At 44.6% G+C, this 26,208-nt stretch overlaps 1 protein-coding gene across 1 annotated transcript in view; it reads left to right on the top strand.

Moving 5' to 3' along the window:
* The window catches only part of ERBB4 (erb-b2 receptor tyrosine kinase 4), a 610,912-nt gene that overhangs the window by 219,111 nt on the left and 365,593 nt on the right, over positions 1–26,208 (top strand). The window contains exon 2 of the mRNA XM_032693564.1: positions 15,145–15,296. Coding sequence (XP_032549455.1) covers positions 15,145–15,296 — 152 coding nt within the window. The remainder of the gene's footprint in view (positions 1–15,144; positions 15,297–26,208) is intronic.

Genomic DNA, 26,208 nt, shown 5'->3' with positions numbered 1-26,208 from the left:
TCACTTTATCCTTTGTTGGTTTGTTTATCTTTAAGAAGACAATGCCAGCTGCCCCTCCAGGAGCCAGAAAATACTCTCTGTTAATAGCAGGGTCAATTAATAGCAGGCTCAACTAATTTTCCAGCTGAGACTTTCTCTTGATTTCCAGCAGAAAGTTTTGAAGCCTCCACCTTTTTCCTTTTGTTTGAAAGTAGTCACTGGGACTGTCTTCTTATTACCCATGTATATTTAAACATAAATTACATCTGACTGCGGTGACACTAATTAAAGTGGAGGCACTCAGAGGCAGCCCCCCTTGCGGGGAGTGCGGCCAATAAACCTGCCGTGACTGGCAGGTGTTTCGACCGCTTTAGACAACTGCAATTTCATAAAGTGTCCTTCTCCTTCTCCTCGACAAGGAGGGGACTGCCAGGCCCCCTCCAAGGCATCCGCCACCAGGCAGGGACCAGGTGGCTTCAGGGAGCACAGAGCTGGTAAGCTGGTACCCTGCAAGCCCACCAACCTGCTGGCATCTCACCCCATGGGTCTTTTTGAGGCTGTTGCCTCCCCTTTGCTGCAAACAGGGATTTCCTCCCCCCTTCCTAAAATATGAAAGTATTTTATATTATCCTGGTGATTTTAAAATATCCCAGTGATGTGCTCCTGAGGTGTTTGACCAAATATTATTAAAACTCTCCAAGGGCTAATAATCCTGGAAGTAGCACAATGCCTTCTCGTGACATTGAAATAATTTAGGAATTTTACAGTACATTTGAATTTTGGCGTCACTCAGCCATTCGGTTTCCATTAACTTTGCCTGGAATTTCTTATGTCCGTGCACACAAGCAAAAGTGTCAAGTTTCTCCTTCATGCTCCAAAACGCCACCTGAATCACAATTGTGCTGCAGCTAATTGTTATTAATTAAGCTGTTCCTAGCAGTCCAAGCTGGATTGTGCTTTTCTGTGGATGTAGTAAAAAGCGAATGCATTTGGTAAGCACAGTATTGTGGAGAGAAAAGAGGGGAGCCCTGCTCCTGGGAACTTCTCTGCGCCCTGCGAGACACTTTAGGGGTGGGTGTTTTTAAGGACAGGGCCACCAGATCTGTGAGTGGTGCAGAGACAGGCTCGTTACCATCAAATTAGCTTTGCTGACCTTCACTACCACTTACCGTAACAGGGAGGCAGCTCCAAGGACGTTTTGCAGTGGGTAAATTTGCTCTGAGCTGCTCCAGCTGCACGTGCTCCCGCATCACTTAAGCAGGCGGCCAAAGCCCCTGGCACACGGCTTGGACGGGATCACATGCTGGGTGCCCTGTGCCCCCCGCTGGGGCTCCCCCTCCCATCTCCACCTCCTGCTCATTTCCCAGGATCAACTGAACCGGATCATCTAGTGGAGTGAGCGAGAGAAAGGTATTAATGAAATGGGGACCCCGGGAGCAGCCTTCTTCCAGAGGGCTTGCGTTGGGAAAATTACTTCTTGGCTTTTTCTTCCTAATGAGGCTGCTGAGAACGTGCCTGTTGCTTTCTTCCCGGTGAGGAGGAGCAAGGCATCTGTCATTCATCTGCCTTCCTCTGTGTTTGTTTGTGAAATTAAAATCAGTTGAGGCTGTCTTTGGGCAGAAACGCTGTAATCTTTGTGTGAGAGGCAGGAGTAGGAAGCTGCTTTTGGTCTGTGGTAACGTGTCATCCACGTCTTCAAAAAGACCAACCAGCTCTGTGCTGTGTCTTCTCTTTTTGACCCCCTTGCCTTGGGTTAAGAACCAGAAAACAGATGATTTTGGCACATCACTGGGAAATGTTATTTTAACAGTGAGCTAATGGTTACCCTTTGCAGGATAAAGGTGCGCATAAATGTCCTCTTAAGAGGTCAGCAATAGTCTTGGGAATTTTCCAAGTCGAAAAGGATTGGGGAATGTCTTGTGTGCAGACATTAGAAATAAGCCCAAGAGCACAGGCTCGTGGTTGCTCCAGACTGTTCAGCTGAAGCCCTTCTGGAGCAAGCAGCATGAAAAGGGAATCCCTTGGAGAATCATCATGGGTGGTTGGGGTGGGAGTCTTCTGCACCACACTCAGTCTTGGAGAGATTTTCTCCTGCAATCCTCTCCATATGCCACTGAATTGAGGCTTTAATCTGTCCATGGATCCCCCTGGTGCTGCCAAGACTGTTCCTGTGGCGGCTCCAGTATTTTACAAGGCATTGCCTTTCCTTGATCCCAAAAAATTCTTTGGCATTTTGCTGTTACATGTCTATTCTGCTGGTAATGTTAGGAGACAAATGACCCAATCTCAGATAGCAGCCTGAGCTGGGAGGTCAGTGAAAGGCTTTATGGCTGTGTGCAGGGTAAATCTACCTCATCCTCCTCTTCCAGAGTATCTTACAACTTCATCCCAGGGCTACTGGTATCATCATAGCCTCCTTGAACCCCAGAGGTGTTATGGCTGATGGATTTGGGCAGTTTGTTCCCCAAGTAAGGTTTGTTTCTCTTCTGTATTGCTGTCTTTTTGCTAAAGCACTTTTCTTGCCACGCCTGCAGAGGAGACCTGGCTGGTGCATGCATGTGCATGTATTGGTGGGAATGGCTCTGTGTGATGGGTTTCTGTGATCCACCTAGTCAGCAGCAGGGAAAACCCGTGAGGTTTTTTGAGCTGGTGTGAGCACAGATGTGCATTCGCTGCCTTTGCTTCCTCCTGCCTTCCCCGATTCCCTGCCAAGGGTGTGCAGGTTAGCTTGAATCCATAGTTGTTGAGGGGAGGCAAGCTCCAGTTCTGATGGCTCAAATGATTAACTAGTCCTGCTGTTGCTGAGTGGAGGATTCTAAACTAATGGTGCTTCTGCTCTGGGGATTTACCATTTGGAAGATACTTTATTGCTATCTTGTGACATTTCCCTGCACTTTTATGCTCATTTATATAACTGTTTTCTTTGATTTATGAAAGGTTTTCTTCATGTATTACAGTGTCATAAATTGCATAGCCCTACTTTAAGTGGTTATGAATTTGAGATATTTAGTAAACTGTGGGATGGGGGAAAGGGTGGAAGCCTTTTGAAGAGGCTTTTGATCCCAACCCCAAATGAAATAATCTGTCCTCAGCATAAATCTGAACCAAGCATCAAAATAAGTTGGCATAGTCTGGTTTTTTTACTAACCAGCTGTTTGTGGCTTTTTTAGTGCAAAATGTAAGTTATTCATATATGATAAAGGAATGCATGAGGCCAAACCCACACTGTGGTGATGTTTGTGTGGCGATCCCTGGAGTTCTGTTACATGAGGTTTGTGGAGACTTTTGGAGGAGCAACAAATTAATGTTGTTTTTTTCATAAACCTCTCTCTTACTATTCTCTCTCTCTTTATAAACCTGCCTCTTCAGGTGTTATTTTTAAGACCCTCAAACGAGCTCAGATTTCCAAGGAGTGTTCAGTGGCCATCAGGGATCCAAAGCCTATCAAAGCCACTGGGCAGGCCTGTGAAATAAAGATCTTGGGTTTTGATTTTGTTGGATCTTGCTTTGTAAAGGAAGAGAAACAGCTCATTTAAAAATTACTTTCTGAGTTCAGCTGTCAGAGAAGCTTTCTGTTGACCTTTACAAATTGATATTGTTACAATCAATGGATAGAAGTTTAAGGCCAGTCTCTGGGGATGGGGGGCATGTATAAACCAAACATTTATAAAATATATATGAAGCGCATTTTAAAAATCCAACAGAAATAACAGCAAACATTAACAGGGAACATATTTGAGCAAACTGATCTATAAAGAATTTATAATACCTGATTTTGACAAGTATAGTTTGTTAGAACTTACCTTTTGGGATGATTTCTTAAAGTACATAAAACTAAAAATAAAAAATAAATATGCCTTAGGTTAGTGCAATAGGTTGGTTGAGGAAAACAATTAGAGATTTTGAAGTTGCTTTGCCGGATTCAACTGCAGGGAAATTGTGTTTGAGGTTCAGTGTGGACTTCCCCATGTCCCCTTGCAGCCTTGGGAATTGAAACTGTTTACAAAAGTTCATTAGGAATTGTGTGAGGAGGGGCAAGTCAGTCTGCGATTTCAGCTGCTGGCTTGCTCATTTTTAAAGAATCGAGGAGATGCACTGAGAGGCTCATCAAACGCAGACACGCAGTTCTGCCCTCCCAGGTAAAACAGGCAGAAGCTTCAGCACTGCAGGCATTCGCCTTGAATATTCTGCTCATTTACAGTGAGGTTATAAATTCAAATGCAAGCCCTGCTTCTGCCCCATTTGTGCAATTTAATAGCAGAGCTTATGCCAACAGACTCAGTGAGGTTAAAAGTGGTCCCTTTACTTTCTTAGCAATGGGAAAATCATCTTGGCATTAGAGTTATGGTCACTGTGCTGCTGTTCACCAGAGCTGAAGCCCTCAGTGGCCTTGGAAGAATTTATTGGGTACTCAGGCTTTTATTTAGCTTTTAATTATTATTATGTTTAATTTAAATTGTATGGTACAGGACTTGGTTCAAAACACGTGGGTTTGAGAAGGTGGGGGTTTGGTGTTCACTTGTGCCTGCCCTCGTGAGCCTTCCCAGAGGCAAAGCCGTGCGTGCTCAGCATCCCGCTGCTCATGTAAAACACGTGTCAGCTGCAGCAGGGTACTGGCTTAAGACTGGGCTGGATGTTTTTATGTGTAGCATATAGAAGGAAAAAAAGGTTCTTGTGTAGAGTTTAGTTATTGAAAGTTTTGTTTTTCCTGCCTGTAAACTGGTACCTGAAAGCATGGGGGTTAATAACGTGGGGTTTATTACGTAGCATACCACAGCCGGTGGTTTAAGGAAGGTTTGTGTAAAAGAGCACTTTAAATTAGTTCTTTGACTTGATGACCATAGCATATACAACCACCACAGACCTGAGGACATGTCCCTATTCCCACACCCAGTGTATTTTGGCTCCAGACAAGGTGCAGTGTCCACCTGCAGGCCCAGACAGCCTCAGCACAGCCCCTGCCTCTCCTTCCAACTGCAATGCCATTCCCCTCATCTGCAATACTTCCAGGTTTCAATAATTGCCATTTTGGCTGTCTTACACGAGCTGGATTCTGCCACCTGCTTGACAGTGTTACCGTGTTGCTTGAGAGCCTGTTATTTTCATCAATGAAAAATAAACTGTATGCATATTGGTGAAATAGGGTATTTCTGTCGTCGCGTTCTCCTACATTGCACAGTCACCTCGAACCAAAATGTTGGGTCTGTTGTTGCCTTGTCATGGGGACACCCATGCACCAGCATGGCCATCTCAGGTGCTCCCCATGAGATGCTGGGTTTTCTTAATTCCCAAGTGTTTTTCCAGGTACTTTTTGTTTAAGCCCCTCTGCAGTTTTGTCTTGCTGAGGTGCTACAATCTGGGGAGGTTGTTCTCACCAAAGGAGTCCTTTTCTTTTGGTGTTTAAATTTTGTAGTTGTTTTAGTCATTTTTATGAGGTGGTATTTGGGTTATGTGATAATTACTAATGTAATGCAAGAGAGATTTCTGTGGGAGATCTTGGGGAAATACCTTTTATATGTCACAAGTGGCTTGTGCTTATGCTGTAACAATGCGGTTGTTGCTGTGTGCTTTAGTGGTGACTAATTACCCACAGTTACATTAGCTGATATAAAAGCACCTGTCCCACCTACCCTCTCTGAGCCACATCTTTTACATAAATGATGCTTAAATACTAGTAAGGAGGACCTGAGGGCTTGTGAGCTTCTTGCCAGGAGTATTTTAAATACAGTACAGGCAGTGAGGACTGCAATCCCGCTCCCACCACAGCGACTGCCAGTGCTCCCACTGGATTTCTTGGGCTGAGAATCAGGCAGAAGCTGAATGAATGTGCTCCCTTGTGCACGCACCAACTCCGTGTGTTTGTACAATGTTAATTAAAATGCATTTAAGTTGAGTGAATGCTTGCAGTATTCAGGGGCCCTGTGGGGAAGGGAAAAGCAGAAAGGAAGGCAGGCAGGCGAAGGCCCAGGGCTGTTGTGGAGCTGTGTGAGTCCCGGTGGAGCAGCAGGAGCTGCTGGGGAGAGCAGCCACCACTGCAGCACCATGGCAGTGCTCTGTGCAAGCTGAACAGCCCTGGGCCTCTGGGAGAGCACTGCATGGGAGAAAGAGCACTTCATGTTCCCAGCAAAGCAGCCTGGTTTGTGAACTGGGAAATGATTTTGGGCCAACCTCACAGCAGATGTTACTGGCATCCCTCACCAAATTGACATTTGTTGAATGCATGTGTACAAAAACCCGGTCCAAGTGCCTGGCTTCCCTTTGCTCCCCCTGCTCCCACCTGTGAATGTGTTCCCCTGGTGCTTGTGGTCTGTGCTTCATCATCTTCCAAACACTCCTTCCCCTGGCATTGAAAAACTAACCCAAATCCTTCCCCACTGCTGAGAGCTTTGGAGATTTCCACCACTTTGCCCTGATAGGGAGCCAGGATACACTGTGATGCAGCGATGGAGGGAAACAGGCTGCATTGCTGCTGTACTGGAGCGGAACTTGGGACAAGTGAGGGCTGGCAAGTGGGGAGAGCAATATTTGTGCCCTCTTTGGCCTTGAACTTGACACTTGGCTCTGTGTTTAGCTGCCCAAGAACACGTGGCCTTGTATTACATTCATTTATCTGCAGACTTATTAGTCTTAGAAGGCATTGGAGATGGTCTGTGCTTTGGTGCTATAAAGGGAAGGAGTTTGGTTCTTGGTATCAAGAGTTAGATTCACATGCTTAATTTTGGGTGCTGCACTGAAGTGATTGACTAGTGCAGGACTAGTTGGTCTGTAATGGTCTTCAGCAGCAATAGGGAGAGCAATTCCTCTGTGTGTTGTTTCGGAGCAACAGCAACATTTGTATGGAATAACTTGCACTCTGGAGTGGTGTTTCATTTCCTTGGGGAGGAAGCATAGGTCATTGGAAAAAGGGGTGCTAGTGATATTTTGATCATACTAGTAGCCCCAGTAGGGAGTCCAAACTGGAAACCTGGTAGAAGGAAAAGGTCCTACTAGTGCTCAGAAGCTGGAGGGTGGAGGAGACCAGCATTGCATTTCAGAGCTACTTGAAAAACTTTTTATTGTCTCCAAATGTGGCCTCCTGAATTAAGCCAGATGCTGGAAGCAGAGACCTCTCAAGTCTTCCTTAGATAATGTCTCTTAGTTCCTTCTTAAGGTTACGTACTTTGTTGAGAAGTAACTTGCAAATGCTGAAGATATTTCAGTAAATTATTTTTTGCATCCAGTGTGAAAACCCCACACTCTTCCTAAGCTACCATGCTGTGTATAAGTGGCCGTAAAAGAAATCTTTTAATTTTAAATGTTTTTCTGTCACTACTTGAATGCTGGTAATTTGCCAATGTGAACAATGGAGCCACGAGCACCTCCTCAAAGCTAGCCTGACGGGGATGGTGGTCAGCAGCACGGTGCCACGTGTCACCCCTGTGTCACCTCTATCCCTCGGGTTCCCTGCCAGCTTGGAGGCTTATCTGCTGCCTCCTTGTCAGAGTGAGTGCTTCCAGATTCACAGCAAGACCTCAAGGAGAACCAGATGATAGAGCAGATGGTAGATGACTAATTTGGCAAAGTTAGATGAGTGGAAATTGTTTGCTTTAATTGCTTGTCAAGTCCAGTACCTACATTATAGTTAAGAAGCAACTATTTATCCTCAAAATAGAATGAAATGAGGAAAGGAAGTGTGTGTGTGTGTGTGTGTGTGTGTGTGTGTCTGTGTGTGTGTGTGTGTGTGTGTCTGTGAAGAATAGGGAGAAAAAGGTAATGAGAAGTACCCAGAGAAAAAAAATTGGTACAAAGACCTGAAGGGGAAGAACCATTGGTAAAACATTTCATATTAATTTCTGCCTTCTTTTAGTGATAGCTGTGCTCCTGCTGAACATTTTTCCTGTTTTTTTTTCCTTTCCAGTTGCTGTATCATAACAAATATGTGACAAAACTAAAAGAGAAACAATGCTGGATGTACTGGCATAAAACAAGCTGATGATGACGGCTTGACGTGGCCAGCACAGGCCATTATCCTTGAAGTTTTAGTGTGTACATCTAGACAGCATTTTGATGCCATTTTTTGGTTGGTATGAACAGGAAGGTACATCAGTAAAATACGCTGTGTAGCATCCACCAAAGAGATTTTGCGGAGTTCAGTGCAAGGAGAGGGTGCCATCAGCTGAGGAAGGTGTTATCACACATAGCTAATCCTCCTTGATGAAGTTACAATCACTGTCAGTCTTTACTGTGCCTAGCTGTGTTCCTGTTCATAAAACTGGGAATGAGCTTTTGTTTGTAGGTCTCACATGATCAGCCTCTGTTGGAGGTGGGACCACCCTGATAACATGTCCCTGTGTTATTTTTTTTCTAGAAGTGCTGGGAAGCTTTTACAATGGCACGTGAAATTATATTTGAGAGTTTAGTGGGCAAATTTCAGGGAGTTAATGCTTCAGTTCCTGGTACTATCAACCCAGGGTCTACTTCTTCATGCTGTGGAGAAGAAAGGCTATGGAAGGGCTTCAGTGTCCTTCTAGTATTGTGAAGGAAAGTCTGGATGAAAATTTTAGTTATTTTTTTATTTGACTTGATTTAGCAGTTGTGGAGAGCTTAACTTGGAAATCAAAAAAAATTATATTAGAGTTAAGATGTTAGGAAGAAATTTTTCACTGTGAAGGTGTTGAGGTGCTGGGACAACTTGCCCAGAGAAGCTGTGGCTGCCCCATCCCTGGAGGTGTTCAGGGCCAGGTTGGATGGAGCTTGGAGAAACCTGGTCTAGTAGAAGGTGTCCCTGCCCATGCCAGGGGATTGGAACTTAGATGGTCTTTAAGGTCCCTTCCAACACAGACCATTCTATGATTCTGTAATAGCACTACCAGGCTTGTGTTTCTGGGCCATTTGGAATTTTGCACGCTGGTAGAAGGGATTAAAGCCATGGTGGTGTGGCTCACAGCTGCCATGGGCCAGCCTGTGCTGTGTCACCTCATCCCTGATGGACTGAACGGCTGCTGGATGGACATGCTGAGTGCTCGTGGCCATGTGGCTGTCCAGGGGTTCATGGCAGTCGGGTTGATTGCATGTAACTGGATTCAAATGGGATGATAATTTTCTAGTGTAGAGCAGACCTTGCAGAAGGAAAATGCTTGTGCCAGTTGAGTTTTTTATTAGGAGGACAGAGAAAATTATGCTCTCCATCATTACAGTCTCCCACCTAGGGAAAGAAAGCCCCCAGTTTTAAAACACTCTCCAAAACCACTGGGTTTACAGGAAAAGCTGCTGGTGACCTCAAGGAATGTTTTGCCTTCTCATGGGAAACATCTGCGAGACTGTAAGTGCAGGCAGCCCTTGCTTCATTAGGACATGCCTAATTACAAGAAAATACAGGGCTTTTGCAGCTCATTCAAGGAGAGCTGTATGATAATAATGGAAGGATTAAAAGTATGTTTACCCCTTCTGTGTGTGTAGGTGAGTGACAGGGTGCCTAGGCTGTTGCTGGAGCATGGAGCATAAAGTAATGAATAGGGATTGCTGTGGCATTCCTGGTAATTAGTCATTCCTTAAGGGGCTCGAGTATTCCCCTCCATCTGGGGGTCTTAACAAATTACCACGAGTGTTTGCAATTATTAATAAATAGTTCTGTTAGCTACCTTTCAAGAAACCCTGATGATAGTGCTGTCTGTGAAAACACAACTAATTAAGTAAAAAATTGGGAAGTACAGGAAAAGAATGTCTTAGAAAGAGATGTTGACTGTTGTTGGGATCCTTTCTGGAATGAAGGAATGTGTAATTCTCCTTTCATAAACACTCTTCTAAACCCAGTGAGTCCAAGAGTTTAAGCCTCCTCTTGAGTTTTTGGCCCACTTGACAAACTGATTGACAAAGGGAGGTTGTGCTGCGTGCAGGTGGAGATGGGTGCAGGGCAAATGTGCTGCCTCCTGCATCCTTGCCAAAGAGATGATAATAAATATTTTATGATTTGAAGGAAAATATGTTCAGATGCTTGATATTGGAGTTGATGATGAGGATGCCTCATTGCTGCTTCTCTGAATGTGCTTTAGGAGAGGAGTGAGACACTGGTATTTCAAGTGGGAGTGACCACGGTGGAGATACTGGGATTCACTCTCCTTGAGTAAATCCAGTTGTAGGCAAATCCAGAGAGGGGTTGAGTAAGAAATTAAACAAGCTGATCTCCTCCCAAAAGTTAGCTTCTCTGTTGAGATGGGAGGGTTATAAAATCCGTTAGTATTACAAGAAACAGAACTCAATGGAGTCAATTGTGACTTCTTAATTTAAGGTATAGATTTATCATCAACAGAGCATAACAAAATAATGGGCTAAAAAGCAAAAGCTAACGGACATTTTTAAATGTCTCCATTATTTGCTACCTTTGAGTGAGCATCCGAATGATTTGGCTTTGTTATTAAAAAAAAGTCAATGGGAAATTAATTTCCAAGTCATGTGCATGAATATTGATGAAAAACATAAATTCAGTTCAATACAGATGATTATTACTGCTGTAATTGGGACCATTAGGAGCTGAAACTGTCACTTTATGTAGCTGGTAATAAGTAAACAACTGAACATTAAGTGTGAATGTGAGAGTAATGCCTGAAATTCACTTTTATGATGGCCAAGCAGTGCTTTGCTCCTGTACCCACCTAAAATTGCCCATGTTTGCGGTGTAGATGAGAAGTGTCCATAGGCTTGGCAGCCTGGCCGGTCGCAGTCACTGCTTTTTTGAGGCTTCCCAGATGGGAAGGTGCATGTCCTTCAACTTTGGGATAACATTAGTGATGAGTGTGTCTGCACAGGTGCTCTCTGTGAGGCTTTGCAGAACATGGAAAGAGCAGGAATGGCCAAGTGTGTGTTGCTGGAATGATGTATTAGAGAGCTTCATAGCACACTGGTGACCTGGTACAGACTGTCAGACTGAGGTTCCCCCCCCCCAGACTTGGAGAAGACATAAGGGGGCATCTGATTTTCCTGGGTGTGCATTGAAACAAGCACTGAAGTGTTTTCCTCATGGAGATGCCTCTGTAAGGCCTCCTGAGCAAGTCTGTGTATGTGCCCAGAGATGCTCAACAGTGAGAAAAGCTGCAGGCTGGCAGCACATCTTAAGCTGCTACTCATTGCCCTCTGTTAGAGTCAGGGAGTGAGTATTTTTTATTAACCAGGAAAGGCTGTGCTGCAGTAACAGTTAAAGCACACAACCTTTATTTTCTTGCCGCTTGGTTTCTGGGGCTATATAAAGTAATACATCTAACAATATACAACAAAGTGCTTCAAAGAGAGTTTATGAAATATAGATCATGGTGGTTTTGCATGGCATGACAAGGAATTACATTTTGTTGTGCTTGTGTTTATGCCGATATACAGCTGGAACATCCCTGCAAATATATATTATTTTGGCACTTAATTTTAAAGAGCTTCTACAACACATAAATGCCTCTTGCTGTTTTAAGAGATGAGCCAGGAAGATGAGTGGGATATGTCTGTGCTCTGTGTTGAGCTCAGGGACAGAGGGACTGGGAATCCTGTGTGACTCCTGCTCAGCTCCCACTTTGAATGTGGTCACTTTAGTGCTTTTTAATTACCTTGGCAAATCAGACCCAGAACAATTATTTGTGCTGTGGAGCGGCTGGAAATTGCCACATGTGGCTCAAAATGGGGCATAAAACTTGTTAACTACCAGTTTGCAGCCTGCTTTCTGGCCTGTGTCCCTTCCAGGTTTGGCTCCTGTGGCATCTGTGGGCAAGCAGGAGCACCTTTGATTGTCCATGGCAGCAGCATTCCTCCGTCATGGCAGGAGTGCCTGTTTACCCTGTTAGTTGTAATTTGCCTTAAAAAACTTGCCAAAAGCATATGTAATCTCTCTGTCTTAAATGACTCCCTGCAAAGGATGTGAGGTTCTCTCCCAGCCCTTCCCCCTGCCAGTGACGAATTATCTTACCTGCTTTTTTCTTAAATACTTTCATAGTTTCCTCTTTTGTATTTTGAATGGGGCATAATTATCAGGTGCATCAAAAGTATATGTTGTAAAGCTTGTTGTAATAATGGATTATTAATGATCCATGGTTATACCCACACTTACTTTGGGACTTCAGTTTGTTCTGCTGGTCAGGGCTCTCTCCCACTCCCAGTACTGTTTTGGCATCAACTGCTCTGCTGGTTGGGTACTGATGGAAAAAAGCATGCACTTCAGCACCCTGCAGTCGATGTAGGATAATCACTTTTGATATGTAACTTGATTTGAGGCAATCTGTAACCAAATTTTTTTTGTTGTCGTTGAGGGGAGATGACCATTCCAGTCAGCTCAGAGCTGCAAAAGCCAGGCCAGGTCATGCAATGGTTTGGGAGGATTGACCCCAGGCAGTGACTTTCCCTGGTTTCTAAAATTTTGTGGCAGAGCAGGCTGGGAGGAGCTGGGTTGCTTTTTGCCACGCATCAGGCAGGCAGCAAAGGCCCAGGTGTCAGCTGGCACAATGAGGTGTTCTGTGTAACAGAGGACCAGAGGGGACTGCTTTTTTTAAGACAGACATTAAGTGCTTGGAATTACTAGGAGAAAAATTTGAAGGATCAGCATGATTTATTCTAAGTTTGCTTTAAAGGTTTTATTTATCCAAAAAGAATTGATTTCCATAGCTGGGAGTAGTTACTGCAGTGGTTTGGTTGTACAAAATTAATCTCAGCTGAAGAAAACTCGTAGTTTCACATCTGGGCTGGCTTCACCCCCGCTGAATCCTCTTGCAAGAGCCAGCCCCAGGTGTTCTGCCTCCTCACAGCAAACAAATGGCTGCATTAGCTTTCAGGAAACGTTTAATGGGTGTGCAACACGCAATACCAGTGTTGCAGTATATAGCTTTATTAGCTGAGCTGCTGGAATTGTTTTCTGAGCTATGTTGATCCTTAGCACCGATTGCAAAATGGAACAGAAATTATTTATTAGTCCTTGGGAGCCTTAAGACAGAATAATACTTATCTGCCTGGAAATGTGGTCAGTCTTGTTGTTATAGATGCTGCTGTGTTTAAAGAAGAAGCAAACAAACCCATTTTGTAGTTGGTAGTGCATTTTCAGATGTCCTGGCAGGACCAGGCGTGTGTCTCCCTGAAGGGTGGCCATGCTTGTAGGGCAGGTCTCGAGGTTGTTCTGAATAAAAATGTAAATATGAGCTAGGACAGGGCTTTGTATTTCAAAAAGAAAGATTTGCAGTGGTTAATCCTTCCAGGTATTTCCAGTACAACAAAGCTATGTGAGGTCCCAGTTTGACCGTGTCTTTCCATTAAAATGGCTATTAAAAATATTATAGATAAACTCTTATTTAGATATAGTTTACTCTAATTAGTAAGGGTTTACCAGAAAATATTCAGAATGGGAATGTTTGTGGTTTAAATTAAGCAAATGAGGAGGTATTTGTTATTTTAGAACCTGAGCAAACCAAGCAGTTTTTTCTTCAATGCAGTATAATGAACATATGTAAAATATTTCAAGTTTTTAAATTTAGTGAGAACTTTGAAATTTTACTATTACCAGATCATAGAGAGAAATAAAGTAATATTACTGTTTTTACTTTGGTTAGTAGATCCAATGTGTATTTGGAGAAGAAGCCTTTGCAGTGCCTGCTCAGCTTTGGTCTGTGTTTAGCCACCAGAAACACAGAACCCAAAAACGACCTGATCGAGCCTTTGTCCTGTGAATGGTTTGCAATGAAACCAGCCCTTGCTTGCCCTCCCTGGTGGGGAGTTACAGTTCAGCAGGAACAGATTTCTGCTGCCATTTTTAGGGCAGAGGGAGTTTCCTTGGGAGTAAACTTTGAGCAGTTCATGGGTTTCTGCCTGCCTCCAGAAGCCCTTTGCCAAGAGGCTGCTTGAAGCTCGACTTGCCCTGGCACGAGAGCAGATTGCTCTGCAGCAGAGAGACCACAGTGGGAACAGAGATGAGAATTGTTCCCATTTCTGCTAAAAAAAAAAGGGGGGGGGGTGTAGTAAGCAAACCATCAATAATAATAGCACTGCTCCAAAACCTAATTACTTTTGATATTTATAAAAAGGACCTGCATCATTCAATAGTGCATATTTTCGTCAATTTTACTGATTATGCCTCCAGTCATGGAGAGTTTTGTTTGTATTGATCTAATCCAGGAATGGGAATGGCTCCAGAAGTGCTATTCTGGTGAGGCTCCTGTTTTGCATAATATAATGCCCATTTCAAAAGTTTTGATGTACTCAGATTAATTGACTCACAGTTAAGAACAACCCACAAACTGTTGATTAATAGGAAAAGTAAGTGCAAAAAAACCCCAAACTAGCCCAGCCCCATGCTTGACCATTTAGGCAGCATCACAGACCCGGCAGGCTCAACACTGCATGAAAAGCTGCTATTCTAAAATGCTGCTTCTGTGTTTCTTTCCCTCATTTATTTGGTCTTTGTATGATACGTGACAGACTAGTGGACTGAGCTGAGCTGGGATTCTGTGGTAGCTTTGAACTCGGCTTCAAAATGTAGAACAGAGTAGTATAATATTAAAGGTCATCCTTTGAAAACTGTGTTAAGATGGTATTTCTGTGCTTATCCGACACATCTCTGCTGTACATTCAGCCTGGGACTGAATGTGTTTCTCGCTATTGTCTTTCTCCTATTTATTATTTATGGATTGCATAAAACTGGGAAGAACTGGGGTCTTAAAGAAAGTGATGAGGAAAACAGTGTTGGATATAAATCTGGTCAAGTTGCTCTCGGCTTGTCCAACAGACTGTTCAGAATAGGGAAAAAGTTTGAATTATCCAGGTCAGCTTGGATGCACAGGTCTCTCCAGCCTTACATCCTTCAGTCTAAGATTGGAGGGTCTCTGTCCAGTGTCTAATTCTGTCACTGGCAGGACTGGTAGGGATCTGCTGAGACCTGGGTTTGGCCCTTTAGGTGCTGAGGCCAAAAGATTTTGCACTTTTCCTGCATTTCTGCATTTGATGGTAAATAACAGCACTTTATCCCATTCGGTGAGATGTGTTTAAATTGCTGAGATGATCACAGATCATATTTGTACCTTCCCATCTCTACTGCTGATATTCAAGTAATTTGTGCAGGGGTGTTTGTTGCAGTTGCCTGTATTGCTGTATACAAACTATATTTCCTTCTCTGCTCCTGTGCCCCTCTCCCACACTCATCCTGATTGTTTGTCCTGTGATTTCTTGCAGTGTGTGCTGGCACCGAGAACAAGCTGAGCTCCCTGTCTGACCTGGAGCAGCAGTATCGAGCCCTGCGCAAGTACTATGAGAACTGCGAGGTAGTTATGGGCAACCTGGAGATCACCAGCATCGAGCACAACAGAGACCTCTCCTTCCTGAGGGTAAGCAAACTTCTGTTTTCTTTCTCTCTGCCTTCTGTGTTTAGGGGAGCAACTATGGGTGCTGGGCTGGAGAAGGGCAGGTGTCCTTCCCACCAGATCCAGTGTGATATATGTATGGCCACTCTTCGTGAACGAAGATTTGGGAAAGGTCTTTACCCTTCGAGCCTGCGCAGTGGATTTTTTAGGTGAGACACAGTGTGCGCTGAGCTGAGCCCACCCTTTAATCCTAAGGTTCATCTGCCGGGGCCGAGCAAGCTTGGACAGTGGCAGCGAGGTCCTCAGGACGTAGATTTGTTTAGAGTGACCTTCTCTTAGATGGATGGCCTTACAGGGCTGACGAGCTCCATCTGCCCGGGGGAGTTTCCCTGACCGGGAATAGAACCCGGGCCGCAGCGGTGAGAGCACCACATCCTAACCACTAGACCACCAGAGGTCCCCTAGTGTGATATAACAGGATGATAAAATGTCAGAGATGTGCAGAGAATAAGAACAATGTCAGTGTTGTGACAAGTGTTCTGAGTTATTTAGATTTAACCGGGTTTTGGGGGAGAATGCCATGACACTGCACAGAAAGGTGTCATCTTTCAGGTCTCTCTCACTGTGTACTGCCCGCGGGTACGGAGCAGGTAAGGTGGAGCTTGGGAAGGTGCAGGTAACTACTGGAGGCTTGGAGAAGCTAATCCTAAGAAAATGCCAGATATGGACTGATTGTCAGACAAGCTAACAATGTTTGTGGAGCATTGTAATTGTATGAGACTGGAGTTATGAACCTAATTAAGTCTTCAGCATCCAGGGGAAATTTCTAATAGATAAAGGCTGTCCTGCCACTATGGAGCCTGGATTGCACACTCCCTCAGTCCTCTTTACAACAAATTTTGAGTAAATGTCATACTTTTCAGTTTATGAAGGAACATTTTGGTGTGGTTTGTACGTTCCCTGTTACCATGCTAGCAACCACAAGGAGGGAAAGATGAATGCCAAATTAAAAGAATTTAAGCCCATTGTTATTTGGCATTTCAAAGCTAATTATGTTTGAAGAAATATCCCTGTAAAGAAGTGATCCAGGTAGGCATCTGAGGTCGCTGCACATATGGAAGAACTGGTGTGCAGGTCTGAGGGCCACGGTAGCCAGGCAGCCCACAACAGTGTTATTGCCGTCTGTGCCGATTGTACTCTCCAACAGAAGAAGTTAAGCTGTGACACAGATAAGGGTTTACACTGCTCATATCACATGGTATCACTCGCCTGTACTTCTGCAGAATGCTGATGTCGCATTGCAAGATGCGTGTCTGTATGTAAATGGCATTTTCATAAAAAGCACGTAGCGGGAGCGGTGGAGTTTAAATCTGGCAGCAGGAGAAGGCAGCGGAAGTCAGCCTGAGCAGGTTGGGTTCCACTCAGTCATTCAGTTTGCTGGGTCTCGGGTGAACCAAGTGCTCAATTCCAGTTCGTAAAAATGTGAATTTTCCACTATGGGTTCTAACAAGGGCAAAACCAACTCCTCAGCAGCTTTGCTTCACATGGAATTTGTTGAGGATTTCACAGCATCATCATTCTATACGTCGGCCTATTTTTACTCTTAAGTGTACACCAGGCTGCTAAAAGATCTGCAAGCAAAATTCAGCTACCAGATACGTCTGGAATAAAGTTTGGGGTGCTAATTGCACTCAGACTAACAGGTTGCTTGTTAATTTGAGCGATGAATGCCTCGGAAGTAAATGCTATCTATACATTTCACAGTTGTGACAGGTGGAGAAAACACATATGCTTGTGCTCTGAAATAGATACAGACTTGGTGCAGCTGGACCAGCGTTTCCCACCGCATTAGACAGGTGGCAGATAGATGCCTCCTGTGAGGGCAGGATCTCTGCACTGATTCAGGCACTGCTGCAGTTTCAGATGCCTCCCAAAACCCCTGACTGAGCCATCGTGCATGGCTCAAATTCATCACAGACAGTTCTTCCGCTGTGGCTTCCCTTCTTTGTTACGCTGCCTGCTGGTAGGTAGGGAAAGCAAATTATTTGGAAATTAGGGAATTAACGTTCCTTGTGGAGAGCTGCTATAAGCAGAGTAAAATATTGGTGGTAAGACGGCAGTAAAATCAGCAAATGGGAACAAGAAGGAAGGGCCATGTGTGGTAAATGAAGGTGGTTCGGGCACTTGTGCTTTTTGGTGACAGCTACTATCACTGTTTTATTAGTTTTATTGCTTCTCTTACCTGCATCTGCCCTCTCACAGATGTCTCAGCAAAAAAAAGCAGAACTTTAAACAAAACTCAGCAAACTGGAAGTCTAGTTAATATGATAAATTGTAGTCATTAAAGTAGAAAACCAAACAGAGGAGAACATGTTCTTGGGGAGGCAAATAAATAAATAAATGTTGGCGCATTTACACCAATAATTCAACATTCATTAGTTAAGCAGTATTACTTGTTTTATCATATTAAAAGTGGTTTTAATGGCCAAATGAAGGTGGCAGATGGGAGATAACTAGGAAGAAAGGCTGATTGTCTCTCTCAGACTTAAATATGGTCAATTTGTTGTGCAAGATGATGCTCTTTCAGCCTGCTCCAGGTTTTTAGTCTCTGTTGCAGTAATTGCCCTCTTCCTCCACAAAAAGAACTTCAGGTGTTGGAGCATCCCTGGGTTTTCTGTGTGCCCAGCTGATGAGTACCATGGCTCTGTGTGCTCACCTGCCTTCTCCTTAGTGTTCAGCTTAGCTGGGCAGCCTCTCACTCCAGGACAGAGGGAAGACCCAGCAAGGGCACGCTGAGCCTTTTTTATCATGCAGTAATAAACAAATAGCATAAATGAATTGAAGTGAAAAAACTCCATAATTTTATTTACCCTTCAGAGGAACATTAAATATCAGCATTGCATCTCTCATATTTATTTAGACATTTATTCCCTAAGTTGATTTGCTTTATGTCTATGAGTTAGCTCTCTGGATATCTGCTGATTAAGACTAAAAGGGGCTGACTGTCACCTGATTGAAGTGCTCAGCCCCTTAAACTTCCAGGCCTGCCAGCTAGTGCATGGCTTTGAGACCATGAAGAGCTTCATTTCTGTAAGAAAGGATTGCATGTACCAGTGGGTTTTTTTCCTAAAATTCTTGTATGTATGCAGAACAGGACTACAAATCTTCTGTGTTTATTTAATGTATTTTATTTGACTTTCTGGTTGTGTTACAGTCTTGGTATTACTTGGCTGTGGGTGGCAAAGCAGGGGTGAGCAATTGCAATATGAACTTGTGATCTGTATGTGCTGCCCTCCAGCTCCATCAGCTCTGTCACTGCTACTGCAGTGTGGCCACAATGTGGGAGTCATGGCAGAGGAAAGGAGCACTCAGTAGGAAGTGCAGAGGAAAAGTTTTGTCTAAGCATAAGCATTGAGTAAGGCAAGATGTTTCTGACCCCGGGCTGATAGCCATCTTTCTTTGTCATTCATTTGAGGCTTAAGGTAACCACAGAGAATGTACAAAGGGATTATTCGAGTCCTACTTCTGCCAGCTTTGGCAATTAAATGAGGCTTAGGTTAATGCAGCACATGGCTGTTGGAGTCCCACCTCCCTATCCTGGCTAAGGTGGGTTCACCACTGGCATAGGTACTGCAGTATGGAAAGGCACTTTTTGTTTCTAAGAGCGTGATTGAACTGGGCAGGACAAATAATTAGGTGGAAGTCAGGCCCTTAGAGCTCTCTTGTCCCAGTCATGTGTCCAGGCTTACCCAGCAAGGCAGCAGTGACAGTGGGAAGGAGTCAGGCTTCATCTCCCACTGCTTCCCAACCCCCCAGCATCCTCTAACCAGTCCCACGGGCCAGGCTTCTACACTAGGATTTGCTCTGTAAAGATTTGCTCTAGATAAGCTGGTTGAGCTGGCACGTGTCTTGAGTGAGCTGAGGTTTCCTTCCCTGCTTTGGACTTGAGAAAAAAAATCTTGAGATAAGCTCATATAGTGCACTCAGATCATTCATATTGCAAGTGACTGGTTTCAGAAGTAGGAACCTATTATAGTTTCACTTGGTAAAGCTGACAGTTCATATTAAGGGCAGTTCATATTTCTTAAAAACATCTCCATAATCAATTTTAGAAATAAAATACACAATTAATGTATCACAAAACAATCTTCTACAAGCACTCCTGTTCTCTTAAACATATTTGCTAAATGAGAGCTATCTTTGACTAATCCCCTGTCTTTTAGTAATTCACAGTCAGTAAATTGTCTTCTTGTGCCTGAATTTTATTTAACCAATTCAGATTGTTTATTTTTGAAGACATGACCAAAGTTCTGTGCTGTTCCCTGCCATAACTCTCCCAAATGATTATGAAACTTATTTCTAACTGCAATCAACAGCCTTCAAAAATGATTTGCACTGCTTTCTTTATAAATCCATTTTTCATTTACCTCAGTGGTCCTCGTGTAGCACCCTCAGGCACAACTACAGTGGCAGCTGCCTGCCATTTAACAGGGTGGGCATTTTATGGTGGGCAGCTTTACAGCTGCTGCAGTTACTGCAGAGATGTAGAGCCCCATCTTCCCTCTGTCAGCACATGTTACCCTGTGCTCGGTGAGAACCTGGGCCGGCCCAAACTTAGCACTTATAGTCACATTTAGACTCTGTGTGGCAGATGGGATTTGGTGACTTGGGATTTATATTTTTTTTGTTTCTAGTTGTGTGGTATTCTTGGAGGAAGTTTTGGTGAGACAGACCCCTTCGAGGGTGGAGGACTGCCAGAGCACCCACAGGAAGAGCTGGTTGCAAAGTATGCTGCCTGGCCCTGTGGCATTCAGAACTGCTTCTGATTAAAAAAACCATAACTAATTTTTTTTTTTTTAAGGCTTTTTGGTCTTTTATAGCAAAACGGCTAAGCAGACCCTTTCGAAAGCTCTGGCAGCGGAGCTGAGTGGAGATGTTGGCACAGAGGGAGTCTGCAGTCTGAAAAGACAAATCAGGAAGGGGAGCGCAGAGACAGAAAGGTATTGCCTTGTCCAGTTCCCTTGGCAGATCACTGTGATGATGTGTGTGGCTCCCCAGGGCCTGGCAGCACAGCTCTGCATCCCCTTCTGCAGCAAAATGGTATCTTAGTGCCCGTCTGATAGGCTTCAGTAAGGTCCCAGCTCAGCAGAAAGGAAGTGGGATGTGGAGTGTTGTGCCTATCAGAAGTTCCCTGAAGGACAGGCTGTGGAGTGGCTGTGTCTCCGTGGAGGGGAATTTTCCCTAGCAGTGGCAGGAAAGCATTGCAGTCTGGCCCTACCCCAGCACAGGGATTTTGGGGAGGGTTGCTGGGCAAAGTGGCTCTGTAGCATTTGTTGCACAGTGAGTTGCATCACTTGCCAGCATGTGTTTTATTCTTGGCTGGCAAAAGGCAAAGTGGCCCCCCAGGTAATTACAGAGCTGGAAATCAAGTACATGTATTTATGTGTTCGTAATTGCCCTCCCAGGACCTTACCTGTTAAAAAACAAAACACAAAGAGCTGGATGGTGTGCCAGCAGCGGTGTGAGGGTCAGGCCTGTGCATGCCACACAAATCCATCTGGAAAGAGGACACCTCCAGCTTGCTGTGTGAACCTGGGTAGAGCATCCTGTACTCACAGCAGTGAATACAACTGCTGTGCTGGATGGGTTACAAGACACTGGTGACATGCCAGGCCATGCTTCTGTCGTGGACAAAATGTGTTACACAGGCTGTGATCAGCCGCCAGCTGTGCTGGGTGAACCTGAGCCAAGTTTAAAGTGAGCCAGATCCCAAAGTTGGAGGGTGGAATGGGAGCAAAGGCTAACTGCAAAAAGCATGTGTGCAAAAAGCTCTTCTCCAGAAGAACAGCTTCTTCTGCCATTTCCCGTTGCTACTGTAGAATTAGTAGCTTAAAATAGTTACAGTGGTGTAAACTGATCTCAAAATGGCTAGGAAGTTTGGATTGCCGAGGTAGGGAATGGCACAGATTTGCATGGTCTTCTAGGCCTGTCCTTGCTCAGAAGAGGGTGATGAAGTGCTGTAGCCACAGTGAGTAGCTGAGTGCCAGGTGCTGTTGCAGTAATTGGTGTTCCCATTGCCCTCATCCCTTTATATTGACAAATATCACACTCCATGTAGTCCCTATCATAATGTTACCCAGCTCCTTCCCAAACCCACCACTCCCAGGGCCTCTCAACTAGTAGTTAAAAGCCATCCAGCACTTTCTGACCTAAATGTCTTTAGAGGTGTTACATTATTTTTGTGCTTCAGTTGCTTATCCCCCTCATGTTACACTGAGAGGAGATCACTCGCATCTCCACAGTGTCTGCTCTCTTGTGCTGTCTCAGTCAGGTGTCTGTAATGCAGGTATGTCCTTGTAACTCCACAGACTGCCCTTAGAGGCCCCCGTGCTTTCCTTTCTTGGATGCTCAAAACCCTGTTTTCAACAGCCTATCTTGGTTTCAAGCCATTTTTTGTAGATACAGAACATTAACTGGTCACTTCAGGCCCCTGCCAAGGCCTCTAGTCTAAGCCTGTGGCTGCTGCTGCTACTGGATGCAATTCAGCACCATAGGGACCCTGCTCACACCTCCCCTTCCTTCTCCACCGAAATCTGGGTTCATGGTTGGACCTGATGATCTTAAAGGTTTTTTCCAACCTAAACAGTTTTATGATTCTATGAAAAGCTGCCCATGCATCCTCCAGCCCCTCATCTGCCTCCTCCCTGCCTTTCTGCCAGGATTTCTTCCTTGTGCCTGGCCACACTGCCTGCCTGGGGACACAAACGTGGCAGACAGCTGCCCTGCTGTGGTGTCCCTGTGCCCTGACTGTGCCACCAGACCTCAGTGGAGCTGCAGAGCATCGAGGGATGACCCTGAACCCCCTGCCACCTCCCACACCCCCCTTGCCCTGCTGTGACAGAGCCTCTCACCACTCGGCTATTCCTCTTTGGCTCTTGCTGAGCCTTTTTTGACATTTACAGACCTGACAGCTTTGTCTCTCCACACAGACAGTGCTTTCATTAGTTCCCAATAGCTGGATTTTAACTTGGGTTTTACGCTCCTGACAGCCTTATTCTTTTATTTTTATAGCTGTCCTGAGCGTTGCAACACGTAGAATGAGTGGTCTGCAAGGCTCTGTTCTCTTCTGTACACAACACCGACCTCCTCTTCCTAAAATAAACAGAAAACCCCACTTGCACAACCTTTTTCCCTTCTCTTTTCCCTCCCTACCACCAATGAAACACCACCAAGCAGCCCAGATCAGCTCTGTAGTGGATTGGGCTTTGCTTTCAACTGAGACGAGATTCTGCAAGCAGTGCTCTTATACTTGAATGAAACTTGTAGCTTCAGCAAAACAAACATAGAAGAGAATTAATATACAATTAATCCTCAAGCTGGGTTTGCCAAGCTGTAACCAAATATATGTACATTAGCTATTGCCCCATTAATTTAGCAATTATTTTTGGTGGCTTTGTATGAAAGACACAGTTTGAAATAATCACTTCTGTTTAGAAGGAGAGTTGGGTGCTGTGGAAATGCAGGTTCCTGTTTTGGTACAGTGATGGACTGTAAAGTGACCCTTGGTGTCTGTGTCTGCTGGATGCTATGTAACTCCCCAGTCAGCATTTTTTTGGAGAAGGTTGTAATGAAGGAGGGCTGCAGATGATGCCCTTTTCCAGGATAGCCTCGGATGGTGCTGGGCAGCTCCTCACATCCCACCTGCTGCAGGGCTGCTCTTGTGAGTGCTGCTGAAACAACTGGGGCACTGGTGGCTACATTCCTTTGTGACCATGTCCCTGTGATTGATTTGCTGTATAAAACACATGCCATCATCTGCATGGAGAGAGGAGTAGGTGTTGGCAGTCAGCCCTTCGCTGAACAGCTCATGAATGGGGCATTCTGAGAGGCTCCCCTGCCAGAGCTCTGGGTGGACACGGGCATGGATCCCAACATGGGGCTTGCTTTCCCTCTTCTCATTGTTAGCAGTGGCCTACAGGAGAGCCCAGCTCTCCTGCAGCCTTTGCCTGTGTGTCCTTGGGTTAGGGGAACATCCTTCAGCTGTATCATGGGGAGATGAGAGGTCAAGATTTGAATAATCCAGGATGATTAAGGAGTCTCTTTAAATTGTCTTTTAGCATTTCCCTTTCAGCTCCTATTTTGTGGGAGGTACCACATCTCCAGCTGCCTGGGAAGCCTGTCTGATTCATGTGCAAGGCAGTGGTAGCAAGTCTGGAGCAGGAGAGAGATAAAAGAAACCTGACTTAAATTATTCAGAGTAACCCAGACCCACGCACATGCTCGAGATCAGTAATATCCTTTTCACTCGCTATCCCATTTTCATGGTTGCAGCAAAGCTGCCCTTGGTTAGGCAGAACAGAGCACTGGGGAGGTGATATGGTGTGACTCCCCCATGCCCAGGGTCTGCACCAGTCCTCCTTGTGATGTGAGGAGGGGGTCTGTCCTTCTCACTAGTCCTTCTGAACCTCATGAGCCCTTCTGGTCCTGCAGGGGTGCCCAGGTGGGCATGGGATGCACAGTGTGGGAGTGCTCCTGCTTGGGCCAGCCGTGGCTGCAAGTGATGGTTGCCATTCAACAGAATTGCCACCACCTTTCCAGCCTCCTTGCTGGGAGATTACGAGGTGTAAAAGACTCTAGTACCAAAAATATGCTCAGGAATTAGGGATCACTGCTTCCCTTCCCATGGTGATCCAGGGTAGCTCCTGGACCAGCACTATCACCTCACTTATGCACTGGATGACCTGCCTTTGCCTATGCATGGCCAGCCAAGTGTCTGACAAACTGCTTTTGTTTTCCAGCTGGTCCTGGCACCCTGAATCTTAGCCACCAAGAAGAATACACACCCAGAGTCAAATATTTAACATGAACAAAAACAACTGTCTAGGCTTGTTAAATTTTTTTTTTTAATTAAATACAGACTGTCAATTTATTTCTTTTCCAATTGTTTAGTGCCTCATCAAACTCTTCTTTCTGTCTGTCCGTTAAGGGATCTGATCCCTGTGTGTCTACAAAATATGTGTGGCTAAGCCAGAACACAGAAGTTGCTGTGATGAGTGCTATAAAAACACTGGTAGTGGAGGGGAGAGGACATCACTAAAAATAAAACAGTGCAAACTTTCTTAATTAGGTGTTGTTTCTCTTCGAAGCTGATCTTCCCTCTAGGCCGGTGAAACCAATTATACCCTCTCTTTCAACCACCTTATGTTGTTAATGATCTGACTCTTGTAAATGTAAACCTCTCCCCTACCGATGCCTTTGGAAATGCTGGCCTAATTGAAGCTGGAGAAAAGCAAACAATGGAGTAAAGCTAAACTAACCAACAGAAAAAAACCCGTAGTTGCAAATGCTTTTAGATTATAAATAGATTTGTTAGGTGGTAAAGCAAATGAGTAGTTTTCTTCCAGTCATAGGAAGAAAGGTTATGTGGTGTAAATGGTGAGTATAATGAGGTCTCAAGTCTTAACCTCACCTAGGAGATGGCATGAACTCCACCTTCTTCACCCTGTTCACTGAAAGCTTTGCTTTATTTAAGCCTTATTTATTCTCCTCTTTGTCTGCTCTCTAATCCTTCAGTGGAACAAAGATTGGAGTTGGGAGGCACAGATGAGGTATAGAGAGGGATATAGCTACATATGTACCTGTGGTTGGCAGCCTGTGCCAAGTGGAAGTGTGTTATACTTTCAGTAACATTCTCCTGTTTGTCTGAGCATTTAGGTGATATGTGGCCAATTTTTCCTCTGGCCTTCCCTCTGTCCAAACCCACTTTACTATGGAATAAACTAAAATTAGACAAACTGACTGTTAGAGAGCTGAATAGTCTTGCATTGTAATACACTGACTCAGAGTCCTGGATCAATGGTCTTGAATTGCTGTTAAAATCCATATGAAAAGGAAAGCAAAGTCTTTTGCTGTAAGCTGTGTCAAGGGGTGGAGGAGCAGAGGGGTGGATTGAAGCTTAGCCAACAGTTTTTGTGCTAAACTGGATCAATTTTAAAGGTTTCCTCTGTAGATGCCTGCCGGAGGGCTTTTATAGTTCAGAAATGTCAGCACAATTGTGCAGATTGCAGCATTCAGCAAGAGCAGCTCCCACCTCAAACCTGATACCAGCAGTGGCCACACATTGCAGCCCCACATGTCACACAGGCATCCTGTGTAGGTGCCCAGGATGGCTGGGAGAGGGGAGAAGTTGGGCCTTCATGACCATCTGCCTCAAAAAGAACATGTCAAGGGAGGGTTTCAAGGATGTGTGTTGGTGAAAGCTGCTCCATTGTGTGGGGCTGCTCTCAGGAGCCAGGGAGACTGGAGCTGGCCAGCAGGGGATAGGATGGAAAGGTGGAATCAGAAGGTTTTGGTTAAAGAGTTAAGTATGAGGATCAAGTTCAAGGCAGTATTTCCACAGGTGGTTAAGCACAATTGGTCTCATCAACTGGTACTCGTGTTTGAAGTTAAGTAAAAGGGTAACAGTCCTGCATGCTGTATTGAATAGCACACAGTGTTTCTTTTCATACTTTAGTGGTCATTAGTCCTACCAGAGAGAAAGAATGAAGTGCTCTGCGGTAGTGTCTGAACATAATAAACTTGAAAATGTCAAAAGCCAAGGTAGAAATATCATGCTCATTTTGACAAACCTGCACTGTCTTGTGCAGGAAAAATAATGTTGATAGCTTAATGTTGTTCACTGAAAAGAGAAGTTATGCCAAAAATGCGGTTTTTTACCAGAGTTTATGCTCATGCTTTAAGAAAACAACCTTAATGAGCACAAGGTGGAGATGAGACCCTCAAAGTAAATGCTGTTCAGTTTGAACATGATGAGAGAGATGTAGCCAAGTGATCCAAGAGTTTGAATGGTGGTCAGAGCTTGATGTCACCACCTATTTTGAATTCTGATGTTTTGGCATGGAATCAGATTCTGAAGTGCCAGCAAAAAAACCCTGTA

The sequence above is a fragment of the Chiroxiphia lanceolata genome, chromosome 7, assembly GCF_009829145.1.
Source record: "Chiroxiphia lanceolata isolate bChiLan1 chromosome 7, bChiLan1.pri, whole genome shotgun sequence".
NCBI lineage: Eukaryota > Metazoa > Chordata > Aves > Passeriformes > Pipridae > Chiroxiphia > Chiroxiphia lanceolata.
The sequence above is the reverse complement of the archived record's forward strand: the minus strand, read 5'-3'. Positions and strand labels throughout refer to the sequence as shown.